A 15651-nucleotide genomic window follows, 5' to 3' on the forward strand; every position below is an offset into this window, starting at 1 on the left:
GACAGATTCGAAATTCAAATGTAATATTTTTTTATAATTAAGTGTAACAGTATTTATGGCCAGACTAAGTATTATACATGACGACTCTGCACAATTGATAAAAGAAAATATCGTTTCGAAGCAGACAGATCTCATACTAATATTCGGAGAAAGGGAATCCCCTTGCAATGGTAATAGCTTCGATGGCTAGAAATTGCTTCGATGTTTGTTTGTTGATGGGTCTTGAATGGTTTTTCTCTCTTATTTTAAACTTAATGTACCATATTTTATGAAGTATTGAGTTGGAGTTTGGGGCGGATGTTATACGACTGCTTCATTGATCGATCTTCTTTATGGGCATGTTGACGATCAGTCTTCTGTGTCCTGCCTTACTAAGATTTTTTTTTTTTTTTTTTGTGAAGACCCGACGGGAATCGAATCCAGGACCCCCACGTTTCTACGCTCATGTATTATTAACCACTGTGCCAAGGAGGCGGCCGTTTACATACTATGTGTATAGTCTTTATAATAAAGAAATTATTCATTGAGATAATAAATTTTCAGTCGTACGTTTAAATAATTCATGAACCGTACTTTCGCAATTTGCATATTTATACACGTGGTTATTTACATTTAATTTAATTAATTCTAATTAGAATATAATATAGATAGAATAAGTGGTAATTCGATTTTAAAATTATCCACCAGCAGCTGAAGCTGTAGCGCTGGATTCAACGCCACTTTGCAGGGTTGTCCAAGCACTACAATAGGTTTTTGATCGATTTCCGAAATATGGAGTGTTACGTAATTGTGATTTTGATGGTATAAAAGAACTAGTTTCTAACAGAAATGAAGATAAATTGATTCATTCAAATCGAAATACTACGTTTGCTGTTAGTAATATCAAATACCACAACATTATACACTTCATTTAACTACTCATTTGACAATTTAAATGTGTTATAGTATTTCTATTAATATATAAATAGGTATAAAGTAATTATCTTTTCCAATGTTTTTCACGAATTGCTTCTTTAATATCAGAGCCTTGCTAATTGAATGCGTCCGTTTAATGCTAATGGGATTCATAGTCAAGTGGCCAGCGGGGCCGTGATCACCGGTGATTCAGCCATTGTTTTATATTGGATACAGGCGAGCACGTAATACATACATTGTGCGCTTACATGGTGTTGTGACTTGTGACATTGAAGGTACATTCGCGTACGCAAGTGCTTTTCTTGCGAGGATGTATTCGGTATTTCACCGCATTATAAGCAGTGGGAATTGGGATATACCTAGAACCCTTTTCCCACAGGTTTTGAATGTACATACATAGAATGTATTCCTTTGTAATATGATTCATACAATGTACAGTGTACTATAGGAAGGGAACCTTAAAGGAATAATGTTTATAAAAAGGCTCCAACGTTTTTTAACATGTACAGAAAATTTTACGCAAGATTGCAAAGTTTTGAGTAGCTTCGGCGACGGTAATTAGTTTCATATATTTATTATTTTTGGCTTTACATCCCAGTACGTGTATCTTTTATTGAAGGCAGTGCATTACACTCGATAGAATATTGGTTAAAACCCCATGTCCCCTCGTGAGGCACGAGTTACATATCATAATAGTAGAGATGTTATCCACTATGGCGCATGTTAGCCGTAGTAATACAAATGATAGTCGATTATAATATGAATTATAATGTCCGCAAGTGAGATATCATTGTCCAACCAAGGCTCAAACATTCAACACGCGACGCATTCTTGCGGCTTTGCCCTTTCTGCATTCTCCGCAAGGTCTTATAATCTAATTTTAGTTCGCATTCCGTTTTCATTTATCTGCGTTTAGCGCTCAACCGGTGTGCGGTAATTGCTACTTCCACGTTGGATGTGTTATTCGATATTCAGAGAGGATATCGTGTGTTGTTTAATTTGTAGAAATATATATATTGTGTAACGATGCTGTTGTAATGCGCAGTTGTGTTATGTCGCTCTGTCACGCTTGATAATTTAAGTCTTAATCGGTTTGGATAAATTTGAACTAATAAACCAAACTAAAACTTATTCTACACTTATGTAGCAGGGGATGTTTTAATGGTTATCAGGTCACAGTTTAACAGTTTTTATTACATTGTTATTGGATTCACCTCTATGCTTGTATACATATACACATGTATGTAACATACGTCTCCTTTGGACGTGATATTGACCCACTTTAAACGGAGAAATTAAATTTTTAGTTTTTTTTTTATTTATAAAACTTAACATATTGGTAAGATTCGTTGACATTAAATTTCGCGAGTTTAATTATTAGCTTCATAAGGATCGCCAGAAATACACTGTTTAGTAGCAAGTGTTCTTTTTTTTACTGCATATATTATTATTTGAAAATGACTTAAATAACATATATAAATATGTAATAATATAGAAATATTAAGGACCAGTTATATACTGATATTTTCGTTTTACGTTTTGCCTAATTTTTTTTTAAGCGTTATTATATCGACAACAATTTTAAAACATTAAAACTGTATTCGATCCAATATCTGTATTCGATCTATACTTATATACAATACAATACATTTGGCTAACTTTACAAGGCACTTCCTATTTTATCAGATATCCCTTGCATTTTCCGACGTCGCCGTTTAACTAATCTAGATTTTTTCCTAAATAACCGGCATAAGTCGAGACGGTTTCTGCTCTCCTAAGGAATGCTATGCTGTATAGAATCGATCCCTAGCATAGAACCGTCTCGCTCTCGAACAATTCATCCTGTCCTGTTTTCTATTCTTTAAAAGAGCGCATTCGAATATTATAAAACAAAAAATCAAAATAGCAGCAGTAAATTATTAATATTATATATTCGTGACGAAACCCACAATATTCGCCCATTCAACTGGTCCTCTCGCAACAGAACAGTCAGTAATCATAACCATTAGCAGAGGCGCTAAGCAATTTGGCCCAAATATCGATATGACCTTTACAATTATATCGCATATGAGCGTGATTGATGGAATGCCATTGGGTCGTCGTGTGTCGTCGTGGCGGTTGATGAGTCTGCCATTACTCTGTTTAATTCGTATACATTGTTACACAACACGATGGCCGGTGTACAAGTTGTGGTGTAAGATTTACTCTTATATAATTCGTCATGGGAATAATGAGGATATGTTTGTAAATGTAGTAGACAGGTAGTCTACTCCCCGGCTTCAAAAAAAATCGGCAAATTGCGGAGAAAAAATTACCATTAACTGTATAAATGTTGATAGTTTATATTCTGGCTCATCTCTCAAATAAACACACGGTCACATTCTCGTGCAAATATCTAAAAGATATAAGAAAAGATTTAGTACCAACGCGATAAGTGTAATTTGTTGATCTTTGAAGCGACTCAGGATAAACTGATAGCGGCTAATCCTCTTATCTCAATCTTGGCGAATGAGTTCATTCCGGCCTCAGCGGCAAGGACATTTTAACTGGCTTTATTTCATTCACACATATCTCACTTCGTATCGTTATTGGATGGAACTGCGTTTGAAAAGATTGAATTAAATCACCTTTATTTGATTTATGGTCTATACTAACATATTTATAAATATAATTAGTTAAAAAATATTAAAAAAAAACAAAAGAAACACGGACTAATGATATGAAAAATGAAATCAACTGAATTGTCTCGCATGCTCCCAAGCATCAGGAAGTTATTTAATCAGGATAATATGACGAACACGTGAAATTATTGCATTGTTACCGATCCATGATAAGTGTAAAATGTATTCATTAAGTCTGCCCGTTTAAATTTGGTTACAATCGTGAATTAAAAAAACGGTTACTCACAAATATACAAACAAAAGGTGAAGCTAATAAAAGCGGGATATATAAGAGAATCAGTTATCTATTCCAGACAGAAAACATATCTAAGTGGAAACACTTAAATAAAATGAGAAATTTAATTGTATGTAAAATATACTTGAGATCTAGTCCTCTTAAAATGTATTATTCCTAATAGAAAACAATTGGCTAATACCGTAATGTATTGTTGATACTATGTACTTACGATGACTCTGGCGAGTACAGTCAGAGGATTTTATACAGCAATTAAGTTAAATTATGTATACGCTTAACAGTTAACACATGCGTAATAGCAGAGCCCATTTGACTAAGTTGGATGCCTAAGTGATATTCAAGTTCAGGCCTCCAGAGAACCTTGAAGTGTGGCCAGTTCCAAACATTTAAGAACTTTGCGTGAACTCAAAGTGTTTTGCGTTAAGTATTCAAGTTAACAATTTAAGTTAGGGCTTAACGATGTAAGTTAAACGGCAACAACGCGTCTGTAGGTATTCAGACGCTCTGAGAACATATTGCCAGAGTTAATCTTCTTTTAGCATGTAGAAAAAGTATATAAAAATTTAATTATATATAAAAATCCATTGTCATGATGTATGTTCTCAATGAAATCTTCACCAACTCAACCGATTTTGATGAAATTTGGCATTTCATATGTAATTTGGTCCAACTTAAGATATAGGATAGTTTTTATTTTGATTAAGTATCCTAATAATTTAAAATATAGGCAACTTTATCACGATATTCCTACGGGATACGGACTTACGTGGGTGAAACCGCGGAGCGCAGCTAGTTAGTATATAATCTCTTATTGTCTCTTTAGTGTTTAAGATTTAAAACTTGATTATTTCAAAACACGACCAAGTTTTTGGATGGCAATTGAATGGGAGCAATAAAAATTTTCCACCGTATTCCTTTGATATATTGAATAATAATATGATACCATACATCGTTTTTATATTACAGGTACATACATAGTATTATATGGTAATTATTCAATGTATAACAGTTCAATATAAGCTAGTGTGTTTCATAATAACAGTTTGCAAATGTCATCGAATTCTAATACTTAAATTGTGTTCAATTCTACCCACTATTTCCTACAATATTCAAGAACCTGAAAGACTGCCAAATATAGATACACGCTTCCCAAAACAGGTGTGAAGTGCCTAACGCCTAAGTCCATCTAGATCATGTCTAGACGCTGGCCCATTCAGTGTTCACAGATCGTGTTCCCGATACGTCCCTACGTGTTATATATTCACTATATTTCCCTTTAGCAAACACGGTGGGAACAGTCTCAGTCTTAGGCAAGCCATACACGCTACGGTCTACCGTAGAGGTCATCTGTGCAGCTATGCCTGTGCAGGTTAACCAAACATTGGTAGCGTGTATGGGGACATTCCAGTGTACCGGAGCGGTCTTCAGTTCTTTTTGCAATGGCATCGAATGAGGACGATGACGCATAATGAGGTACACCGTACGGCGTCACTCGAAAGAATTGATTTTCGATCTTGCGCCTGCGCAGGCTCAAAAAACTGCACAGGTCTATTCCCACACACATTCCGGTCTACATGCGCAGGCATACTTGCTCAGGTGGACCTTTCCGGCAGACCGTAGCGTGTATGGCTTGCCTTAGTGGTTATATGAATATAAGAGGGGGGATGTAATTTTATTTTGTTATCAATTCTTGCTTTGTTTCTTCTTATCCTACTAATATTATAAATGCGAAAGTTTATAAGGATGTGTGTGCGTTTGTTGCTCTTTCACGCAAAAACTACTGAACCGATTGCAATGAAATTTGGTATGAAGACAGTTGGACAACAGGAATAACATATGGACAAGTTTTTATCCCGATATTCCTAGGGGATACGGACTTAAACCGCGGGGTGCAGCTAGTACTATATAAATTTAAATTGATTATGTTCGATAGATGGTTTGACTGGTGGATATGATTGGGCTATTTGAATCCATGTTCTGATAGCGTTGAGATGCCTACAGATACGATTAATTAAAAAGTTTTCTTTTTGAAAATAAGTACTTAGTATACACGTTACTGTATGCTCTGATTGCCTTGTTTTTAAGCCAGTTAGTTTAACTCGGTCAAGCGCTGTCAAATTTTATATCAGTTGCTGCGGTATTACATCGACCTAATTAAAAGATTAATTAATAATCCACTTTATTGGCCGAATCGGATCAAGTTTGTATTACATTTAGTGGCTGTAATAATAGCACTATATCTATACCAACAATGTAAAGCTGAAGAGTTTGTTTCTTTGTTTGTCTTTGTCTAATCTCAGTAACTACTGGACCAATTACAAAAATAAAATGTTTCACAATGTTTTAAGCTATATTTGTACCACGCGCGAAGCCGGAGCGGATTGTTATAGATTATTGGTTTGTAGTGTACGTATTTGTCAATAAATTTATAGCTGCACAAGTCTTAAGACACTTGTTAGCAATATCCTATTGTATATTATCTGAATTACTTATAATTAAAACTTAACCGGTAGTTATATTGTAAAGGTCTTCATATAATTCTTCTATTAGTAAACTTCAAGCAGAAGTTGTTAAATACGCATACAATTGTATTAATTAAAGCGATTCACGGGTTTGAAACATCGTATTGTTTATAAATTTCCTACTACAGGTTTTTTTTGCTTATCAAAACAGTCCCTTAATTTTGTAACCACACACTTTGGATGTATATATAAGATGAAGTGTTTGACGCGATAACGGATTTAATATTTTATTTATTTCGACGTTTCGAACAAACATATCGAGATGTGATCACGGACAGCAAACGAGTTAAATCAGACACAAGTAAATACTGTACGATTTACGATTTTTTTTTTTTTTTTTTTTTATGTCATAGCGGGCAGCTGAGCTGGTGGTTCGCCTGATGTTAAGCGATCACCACCGCCCATAAACATTCGCAAAGGTAGTATCTTTGTGAATGCGCTGCCCGCTTTTATGGGGTAAGGGAAAAAGGAAAGGATTAACGACTGGAAAGTAGGAATGGACTAGGACGGGTGAGGAAAAGGAAACGGGCCTCCGGCTCCCCCACTCACCGTACGAAACACAGTTGCATGCCACTATTTCACGCCGGTTTTCTGTGGGGGTGTGGTACTTCCCCGGTGCGAGCTGGCCCAATTCGTGCCGAAGCGTGCTCGACTCCCACAATAAAAATTATCTTCTATGTAATGTGTAGAAAGGTGACATACATAATTATTATAGGTGGGTTTTATTGCTATTTCGATGAACACCTGTTGTGTAAACATTAAAATGACGTAACGCCTATATTTAAATTGATAACACTGCGTCATTTTCTTATCAAAGTAAACTTGACATTGCAAAGCTGTTTCATACAAAACTAGTAGGCCATTGTTTGAGTAGAAAAATGTACTATAGAGTATGTGCTAACGAGCCGTAACTATACTGTACAATATCTTATATATTACGCCACTACAGTAAATAATTCTTAGGTATTGGAATTAGGGGTTGGTAATTATAATAGCATTCTCCCAATAATCATTATCCTGCTTATATTATAAGCGCGAGAGTATGGATGGATGGATGCATGCATGTTTGGATGTTTGTTACTCTTTCATGCGGAACGAGCTTATCGTATCTCTATGAAATTTGGTACAGAGATAGATTATAGTCTGGATTAGCATATAAGCTAGTTTTAACCCGGGTATCACGCAAAGATCGCCGCGGGCTATAGTTAGCTAGTTTTTGATAAATTTGATGATGGTTCTCTCATAAATACTTAATAACAAATATCGAAATATACGTATACATTAATATTTTTGGAAAAGTAGCATCTGTAATTCCTCGAATTATGCTTAAATAATAAAAAAAAACAAACCAAAAATAACTATGCCTTTCTCTCGATGTTGCAAATATGTAGACTTGATATTAAAATGCAATTTTGGCTGCGAGATACATGAAATTATCTCTGAATTCCGATCAAGTTAATGTATATTTAATTTTACGTCCAGCGCTTGTTAATTTTGTTCAATAAAAAAAATATAACTGCAATTCTATTGAAACGTTCATAGGAATGGAAATTTTTTAAAACAAATAAGAATTTTAAAAAACAAACCGTCAAAAAATATCGAAATGAATGGTAAACGGCAAATTTTGAAAATTCTATAATAGAAAAAAAATAATATCAGTTTGTCAGGTGTGGGGTTCGAACCCACGCTCCCTCTCGGGAACCAGAGCTTAAATCTGGCGCCTTAGACCACTCGGCCAACCTGACTTGTAGCTTGCACATGAAATTTACAGACGGTTATCACTTAGGTTTAACTTAGATTAAACTCGTATTAGTACAATATATTTGAATCCCTATTGTTAATACAATAGCTCGAGAGTAAGGAATATAGACTTGGTTTTTTCTTATAGATACATACATAAGTAGCCAATATAACTTAATTAATGTAAGTGTAAAATATAAACTACTAAGTAGTGTTTTTTTTTTACCGTTTAACCCTTATCACATAAACTTATTTTTTTTTTACTGACTTCCAACGAAGAAGGTTTTATTGTTTTGTTTTTTTTCGGGGATTTTTTTTTGCTGATTTTGACTACGAATTAATTTTTGAGTAAGTGGAATATAGAAAAAAATCTAATACCATACACATATGAAGACACTTATCGGTACCCACTCGACATAATGCGTAATGAATTTCCACGAATTGTTGTTTATGTGATAAAATGCAAAAATGTACGAACACGTGACCGGAGGTTCATTAATAAATGTAAATATTTTGTTTATCTTATCTTTGTATTAAAATTATATGATCATTGTTTATGGTGTAGGTATATGATAATATTTCACTTTCTATACTCCTATGAATACTTTTTACATCTCAAAACAAGTTATTATTTACATCTAATAAGTTTCACCCGCGTAAGTCTGTATTCCGCTGCAGTATTGGGATAAAAAGTTGCCTATGTGTTATTCCAGTTGCCCAGCTGTCTACGTAGTAAATTTTATTGCAATCGGTTCAGTAGTTTTTGCGTGAAAGAGTAACAAACAGATACACATACACATATACACATACATCCGTCCTCACAAACTTTCTCATTTATGATATTAGTAGGATAGGTTATGGTTCAATTTAGGTTAATGCTGATAAGTGAATAACTGTCACAAATGTATTACGTAAAAATTGAAAATTTTTGTATAATTGTATATGTAACACTAGTGATTCGCCCCGGCTGCGTCCGTGATAGACATATGCTAGGCTATGGCCTACAGGATTAGAAATTTTGAAATCGGTCCAGTAGTTTCTGATATAATTAATCAGCTTTAAACGTTTAATAGATATGTATTAACGTGGAAAGGTTGCAACTCTTACGTGTATAATTTGTTTATGATGTTGATGGTATCTGTGTTTAAATAACTTTAATGTTAGCGTTGTAAATTCCTTACTTAAAGTGCATTTTATTATTACGTATTTGAATTTATTGAATTCTCGAAATCGTGTCCGCATATGTCAGGTTATTTTGTATGAGGTAATTGAATTTTTGTGAATGTGTGCCGGTATGTATTTGTATAATAAATACAGAAAAAAATTATGGAAATTACTTTCTGTTTTATTGTTATTTTCCCAATACAAACAATAACATAAAGTATAGGTAAATATGTACACTTTTATTCGAAGATATATTCTATTGATCTCAAATATTGGTCTTCGTTCGACTCACCATTTTATATGGTGTCGTTAGAAAACAATTGTTATATATGTAAATTAAAAATATAGTATTAAATTAAAACACAATTTTTATAAAATTAACGTTTATTAGTGTAGAGCGGATATTCCGCGGGTATAAAGGTCCTGTAGGGCCTTTAGTATCTTACAAAACAAACACATATTTGTATTATACTAATTCAATTGAAAATTGAGTTAAACATAGTCAGATAACTATTTGTTTGATATTTGATGAACTGTTTGTATATCACTAATATACATTTTGATATAGTTGGGTCGGGTTTTACAGTACAATTCGAAATAGTCAAATTGGTCCTTTAAGCCCCGCCCTATGCAATGTATTTTTAGGGTTGCCTGGTAGAGATCACTACCTAGCGATAAGGCCGCCCTTTGCGAATTTAATTTAAGTTTTTCTTGTACGACTGTTTTTTTTTCATTTTTTACGCAATAAAGAATTTTCATTCATTTCATTCATTCATTCTATTTCGTACATTGGCTAGACTAATCAATAAGTAATCGAAACTAAAATTAATATAGGCGACTGCGAGTCCCTAACACCACATTATAAAAGTAATATATGCGATAGAAATACGACAGAGTCGAATATTTTGTGTGCATTACGCAATCGAGCGGCATCACTGTTTGCTGATGATAGCAAAGCCAGTGTTTGCTAATTCACAGCTCATGTTTTCCGCATACCGATGTAGGTACGGCGGCGTTTGCGCATAAAAATTGTTATCGTTTTATCAGCAGCAGCATGGCCTTTTCTTTAAAGTGGGTAATGCATTTGTGTATATCAATAATTAGACTAAGCTTCGACAGTGTCCAATAGAAAGTATCTAGGATATTTAGTATATAGGTGTGTGTGTGTATGAAAAATGCTTCGAGCCATTTTAGGACAATTTCGACTTCAAAAATTTGCCTGAAAAAGTTGCATGTATTTTGTTTGGGTGTTAGGTATGAATATTATGATACAATTAATGGATTTTGTCTATGGGAAAAGTAATTGTTTATAACTTTGGAAAGTGTAAAATGCTAAATTACAACGCTTTCTCTTATTTAGTTAGTTTAATTAATCATATAAAGAAAATAACCGGTTCCTATAACGTTAACGTAACTCAAATACTCAAAACCGATTTCCCAAAGTTTATAGGATATTTTTATTTCGAACAAATGACGTTAAATTTAAAGAGGAATAACATAAAAAAAGAAAGATACCACAAAAACCCGATTTATTTTACGCCTTCCACAGCAATTAGCATTTAAAAGCATTCAAAGCTAATTTCTAAGTAAATGGCTTGCTAAATAAAAAATAAGCCAAGGTCCAGCCAAAGGTTTTAAAGAGATGCAGCCTTAAAGCTAGAACGAAGTTTTTATAGACTCACCTAGATTTATGCTCTAAGCAGAACTATAAACTTTAAAACGGACGAAGTAATTGTATTTTAATGAAATGTTTAATGAAATGGCTCTTCGTCAATCGAAGAAAGTGTTTTGTCGAACAAGGATTCCTTGTTGCTAACCGTTAATCACTCAAAGTAGATTCAACTGATGTAAAGACACTATGGGACAAACAACAGCGTGAGTAATAAAAAATCGAAGTGCAAAACTGTTCAACATGTATGTGTTTTGCTTGGATGCTGTGCGTGGATTGGTCGGATGTTAATTATAACATTTAACCGACGTTCTTAAAAACGTAAGGAGGTTCTCAATTCGACTGTGTGTTTGATGCTTTGGTGACTCGATAACTCCGTGGTTTTGCGTGATTTGTGTCTTTTGTGTTTGATAAAATTTGATTGATTGCTGTCATTTGATTGATTGTCACCCACCACCACATAAACTTCGGAGCAGGAAGCTGAACAGATAACTTCCATTTTCCGTTTATTCCGTTCACATTATATTATTTATCTCATGAATACTCAAAGAAATGTAAATTCTTCACGCAATTGAAAAGCACCTACACTCGAGCGATAAAATTGACGAAGATAAGACATTTGTCACGATTGCGGAGACACGAACTGATAAGCGCATTCACATATTGATAAGGATTCTGGTTTGTGTTCCAGTTGATGGCGATAATAGTATATTTAAATTTATTACCTTCGTACAAAACGGATTAAAGCTAATACTCAATAGATTATTTATCATTTCTTACTAAATTTAAACTCATTGAACCATTTATAACTAGATAATGCTATTTTTAGTTTTTCTTTCTTTTTCTAAAACACGCCGAGAGTTTCGAAAGGGATATGAAAATTGGAGTTTCCATGAGACTAACACACGACGTAGGTCTATCAGACTATCAAAATTTATTCGCTCGTAATCTGTTTTATGAAAATAAATATAAATGATTACCAATGAAATTTTTCCTGAATTATGTCATTCCTTGATGAAATTGCAATTCTCAATTTTATATCGAAAACGTAACTGACGTTTACGAAATAAAGTGTTTAGTTTATTAATATCTTATTAACATTTGTATAATAATTATTATATGAAAACTTGATTATAGACCTTATACCTAATTGTTTTCATATTAATATTGGGTAATATAGTTTGTAATAATGTATGTTTTGAAGATTAGTTTTGCGTTTGGCAAACCCAAATAACAGTTGAACCATTTCAACAAAGGCCGACATGAAATGTATTATTTATATGGATGGATGGTGGATGTTTACACGTCAACACACATCTGAATGCGTCGTAGTTAATTATTTATCATCGACAAGGTCGGATGCATGGAGAGGTGACACCGGTGCTTACCTTCGGTGTTACATGACAGTTACGTAAGCCCGTCTGGTTAATGCGATACCATTTACATTGCTCACTAGCTGTTCGCCCCGGCTTCGCCCGTAGTACATATATAGTGTGGTGCATGTATGTCACTCGGTGAAGTCGCAGAAAGAATTTTTGAAATCGATCCAGTGGTTTTTGTGTGAAAACCTTACAAACATACAAAAATACAAACAAAAGCGTCGTGTTTATAATATTAGTGTAGATTATCAAATGCATTTAAGCAAATAATTAGACTTTACTTCGCTTTCAAACACAAATAAAATGCTGTTAGCAACAACGATGCATGTAATGGTGGCATGAATATTTACCTTCGGTGTTACATGCCGGTTACGTCAGGCTGTCTGCTTACTGTGATTGTATTTGTATTCGTTATGATCGACTTAAGTAGTAGTAGTTAGTAGAAAGGGTGTATGAAATGGTGATATGGCTGGACCTTCGGTGTATGAGAGTTAGGTAAGCTTATCATTTTACTGTGGTGCTGTATTATATTTGGTTTCATTACGGGATCAACCCGGCCGGAGCCCCAACGAGCCGCTAGTATAATATAAAATTTATACTTACAAAAAGGAAGAAAAATTATTACGATAAACCTAGCAAACATTGTTTGTAATTAACTATTACTTTAGCTACTGATCAAATCAGAAATATAAATATAGATTGCGTATCTCGGACCCTTCATTATTGTTATCAATGATAAACTATGTATGTAGAATGGTGATAAATTCTCCTTCTAATATAACGTGTTAAATGCATTCCACGTACAAAATTTAATTTAATTTCTATTTTAACATTTTAACGCATTTTATTTAATCCTTACTAATATTATAAATGCGTTAATGCATTCCACGTACAAAATTTAATTTAATTTCTATGTTAACACTTTAAGGCATTTTATTTAATCTTTACTAACATTATATTATAAATGGGAAAGTAACTCTGTCTGTCCGTCTGGCTCGCTTTGGTACTGAGATAGTTTTAGACAAGCGAAAGATAATAGTATAGTTTCCATCCGTTATATCCTTTTGACTGTCCGGACGAAGCCACGGACCATAACGCAATAAAAAGTCTTGGCTTACGATAGTTTAAGAAAAAAAAACTCATTCATCTATCGTGAACAAAAACACATATTAATGTCCCTTTAACAAAGGTTACAGCAGTGTCCATGATGTCGCATACATTATAACATTTCACGTTTAATCTGTATGGAGATGATGCGTAAACAGACGGTGCGTCATACTTGTAATGTTATAGCCGATGATGCATTGAATATTGTCTTTATGTGTTTCAAAATGTCTGTACATAGATAACTATTGCAAATGATAACGGTTTTTTGTGGGCTGAATGTAGAATAACTAGATGACGATATTAATTCTATGGCGATAATTATGTTTAGACGACTTGGTAAATTAATAAAAATCCAAACTGCTTTAAACCAAACTCGAATAGGAATGCTATTTCGTGTACTGAATTTCGTACAGGACGCAATCATTACGTTATATAAGTTTTGTCTTTTAATGAGTCTTATTAATTTGGGCGTTTTTAAAAATACTTCATTTAATACATATACGAATATTTTCTATTTATTGTTAACTATAAGACTTGGCATTATAAGGATTGTAATGACATCCATCTTTGTCCACAGTCAATGATTCAACTAAAGGAGCGGAAAGAAATGGACGAGGCGTTCAAAAAGGCGCAGAAGCCCTGGGCCAAACTGCTACAGAAGGTCGAGAGGGCGAGGCTCGAGTACCACACGGCGTGCAAGCAGGAGCGCACCGCGCAGAACCAGGAGAGGAACGCGAGCGGCGACAGCTCCCTCAGCCCCGACCAGGTTGGTTGCATCGCGCTAATGAAGTTTTTTTATATCGCTACTAATATGGGTCAATCACGTACGTCTCAGACCGACAGAAAATAGAGTCGCGTCTTTATTTTCGATCGAGTCACATAATTTAGGTAAAATAATGTTTTCCATTCGTTTTCTATTACTTTTCTAAAACTTCAAAAGAACAACAACTTACACCAGAGCCATGTTATCAAACCTCATTCAAAGAACATTAAAAGTTTGCGCCCATTTCCACTTAATAATAATAGGTGTTGACGCGGATGGGTCTCCTTTCTACTTGCATTTTTAATGAAAGTTGTACGACACTTGACGTATCTGGGTCGACGCCATATTTGTCACTAATTCTTGTGATTCATTGAGAGTATTAATTTTATTCTGAAATAATTACATCCACATACTAACACTGGCTTATAGGAAATAAAAAAGAAGGTTCTCGAAGCAATCAAATTTTATGCAATCTAGGCGAAAGGGTAGAAATGTATTTTTTTTATTTGAAATTATTTTACCTTTTTCCTATGTAGAACGACTAATGATCAGAGCTGCGAATACAAGCTAGTAGTCTATACAATAAAAAATCCTGCCCAGCCATTAAAAGTAAACACAAAAGAGTTATTTTTCAATGCTCGAGTTACAAGTACAAACTTAACTCTGTTACTTTCAGATAATTAATAACTTTATAATTAGATATCAACTAGTCTGAAGAAAAAAAGCAATGAGTTTTAAGAAAAATATACTATATAGCTAATACAATTTAAAACTTTAGTCCTATAAGACTTGCTTGAACAACTCAAAACTAATTAAGTAGTTTCCATTCAACTTCCAACAGAGATTATGAATAAGAACTTTGTCTTTCGTTTAACTTACTTTTAAATGCAGTGTAAAAAGAGGTTGTTTGTTTAACTTCTTAATTGATTTCATAGAAGAAGATAACGTTCCATTAAAGTATAAATAAAAATAAATTAATTTCTATAGAAAACTCTTATTAAATTTAGTTCGCGGAAAGCACTAAGGTATCCTTATTTCCTATATGCATTAATGTTATTTAACATATCTATCTAAATGCGTCTAAAACTAGCCTAGGATTTGTTAATCGTTGAAAGTCTAGCACGCGATGCGGGTACCAGGGTGGCATGGTCGGCAGGATATCGACCCGGCGAGTTCTTTGACCACTTGGCCCATTTCGCGCCACTTGAACATGTCTCGATGTATCAAATGCGACCTCTGTTATAGATTCTAACTCACATACATACATTTGTGATATTATGAACAATATTATCGATCAGAGTACACAGACAGACATTGTAAGCGTGTTTTCTTCAATTTATAATTAAAAACATTGTATGTGTGTGAGTGAGTTTGTGGGTAATTTATTTAACAAACGTTGCTCGCTATTTAAGTAGGAAACTTAGTTACGATCATACTCATAATTTGGAGCGAAATTTTCTGTCTACACACACACGT

At 34.0% G+C, this 15651-nt stretch overlaps 1 protein-coding gene and 1 non-coding gene across 2 annotated transcripts in view; one reads left to right on the plus strand and one right to left on the minus strand.

Moving 5' to 3' along the window:
* LOC119837330 (protein kinase C and casein kinase substrate in neurons protein 1) overlaps positions 1-15651 on the plus strand; it is a 91010-nt gene that overhangs the window by 49016 nt on the left and 26343 nt on the right. The window contains exon 5 of the mRNA XM_038362867.1: positions 13990-14178. Coding sequence (XP_038218795.1) covers positions 13990-14178 — 189 coding nt within the window. The remainder of the gene's footprint in view (positions 1-13989; positions 14179-15651) is intronic.
* Positions 8015-8098, minus strand: Trnal-uaa. The gene has a single exon. It is a non-coding gene; the product is annotated as a tRNA-Leu (tRNA).

Source organism: Zerene cesonia, chromosome 27, assembly GCF_012273895.1.
Source record: "Zerene cesonia ecotype Mississippi chromosome 27, Zerene_cesonia_1.1, whole genome shotgun sequence".
Classification (NCBI taxonomy): Eukaryota; Metazoa; Arthropoda; class Insecta; order Lepidoptera; family Pieridae; genus Zerene; species Zerene cesonia.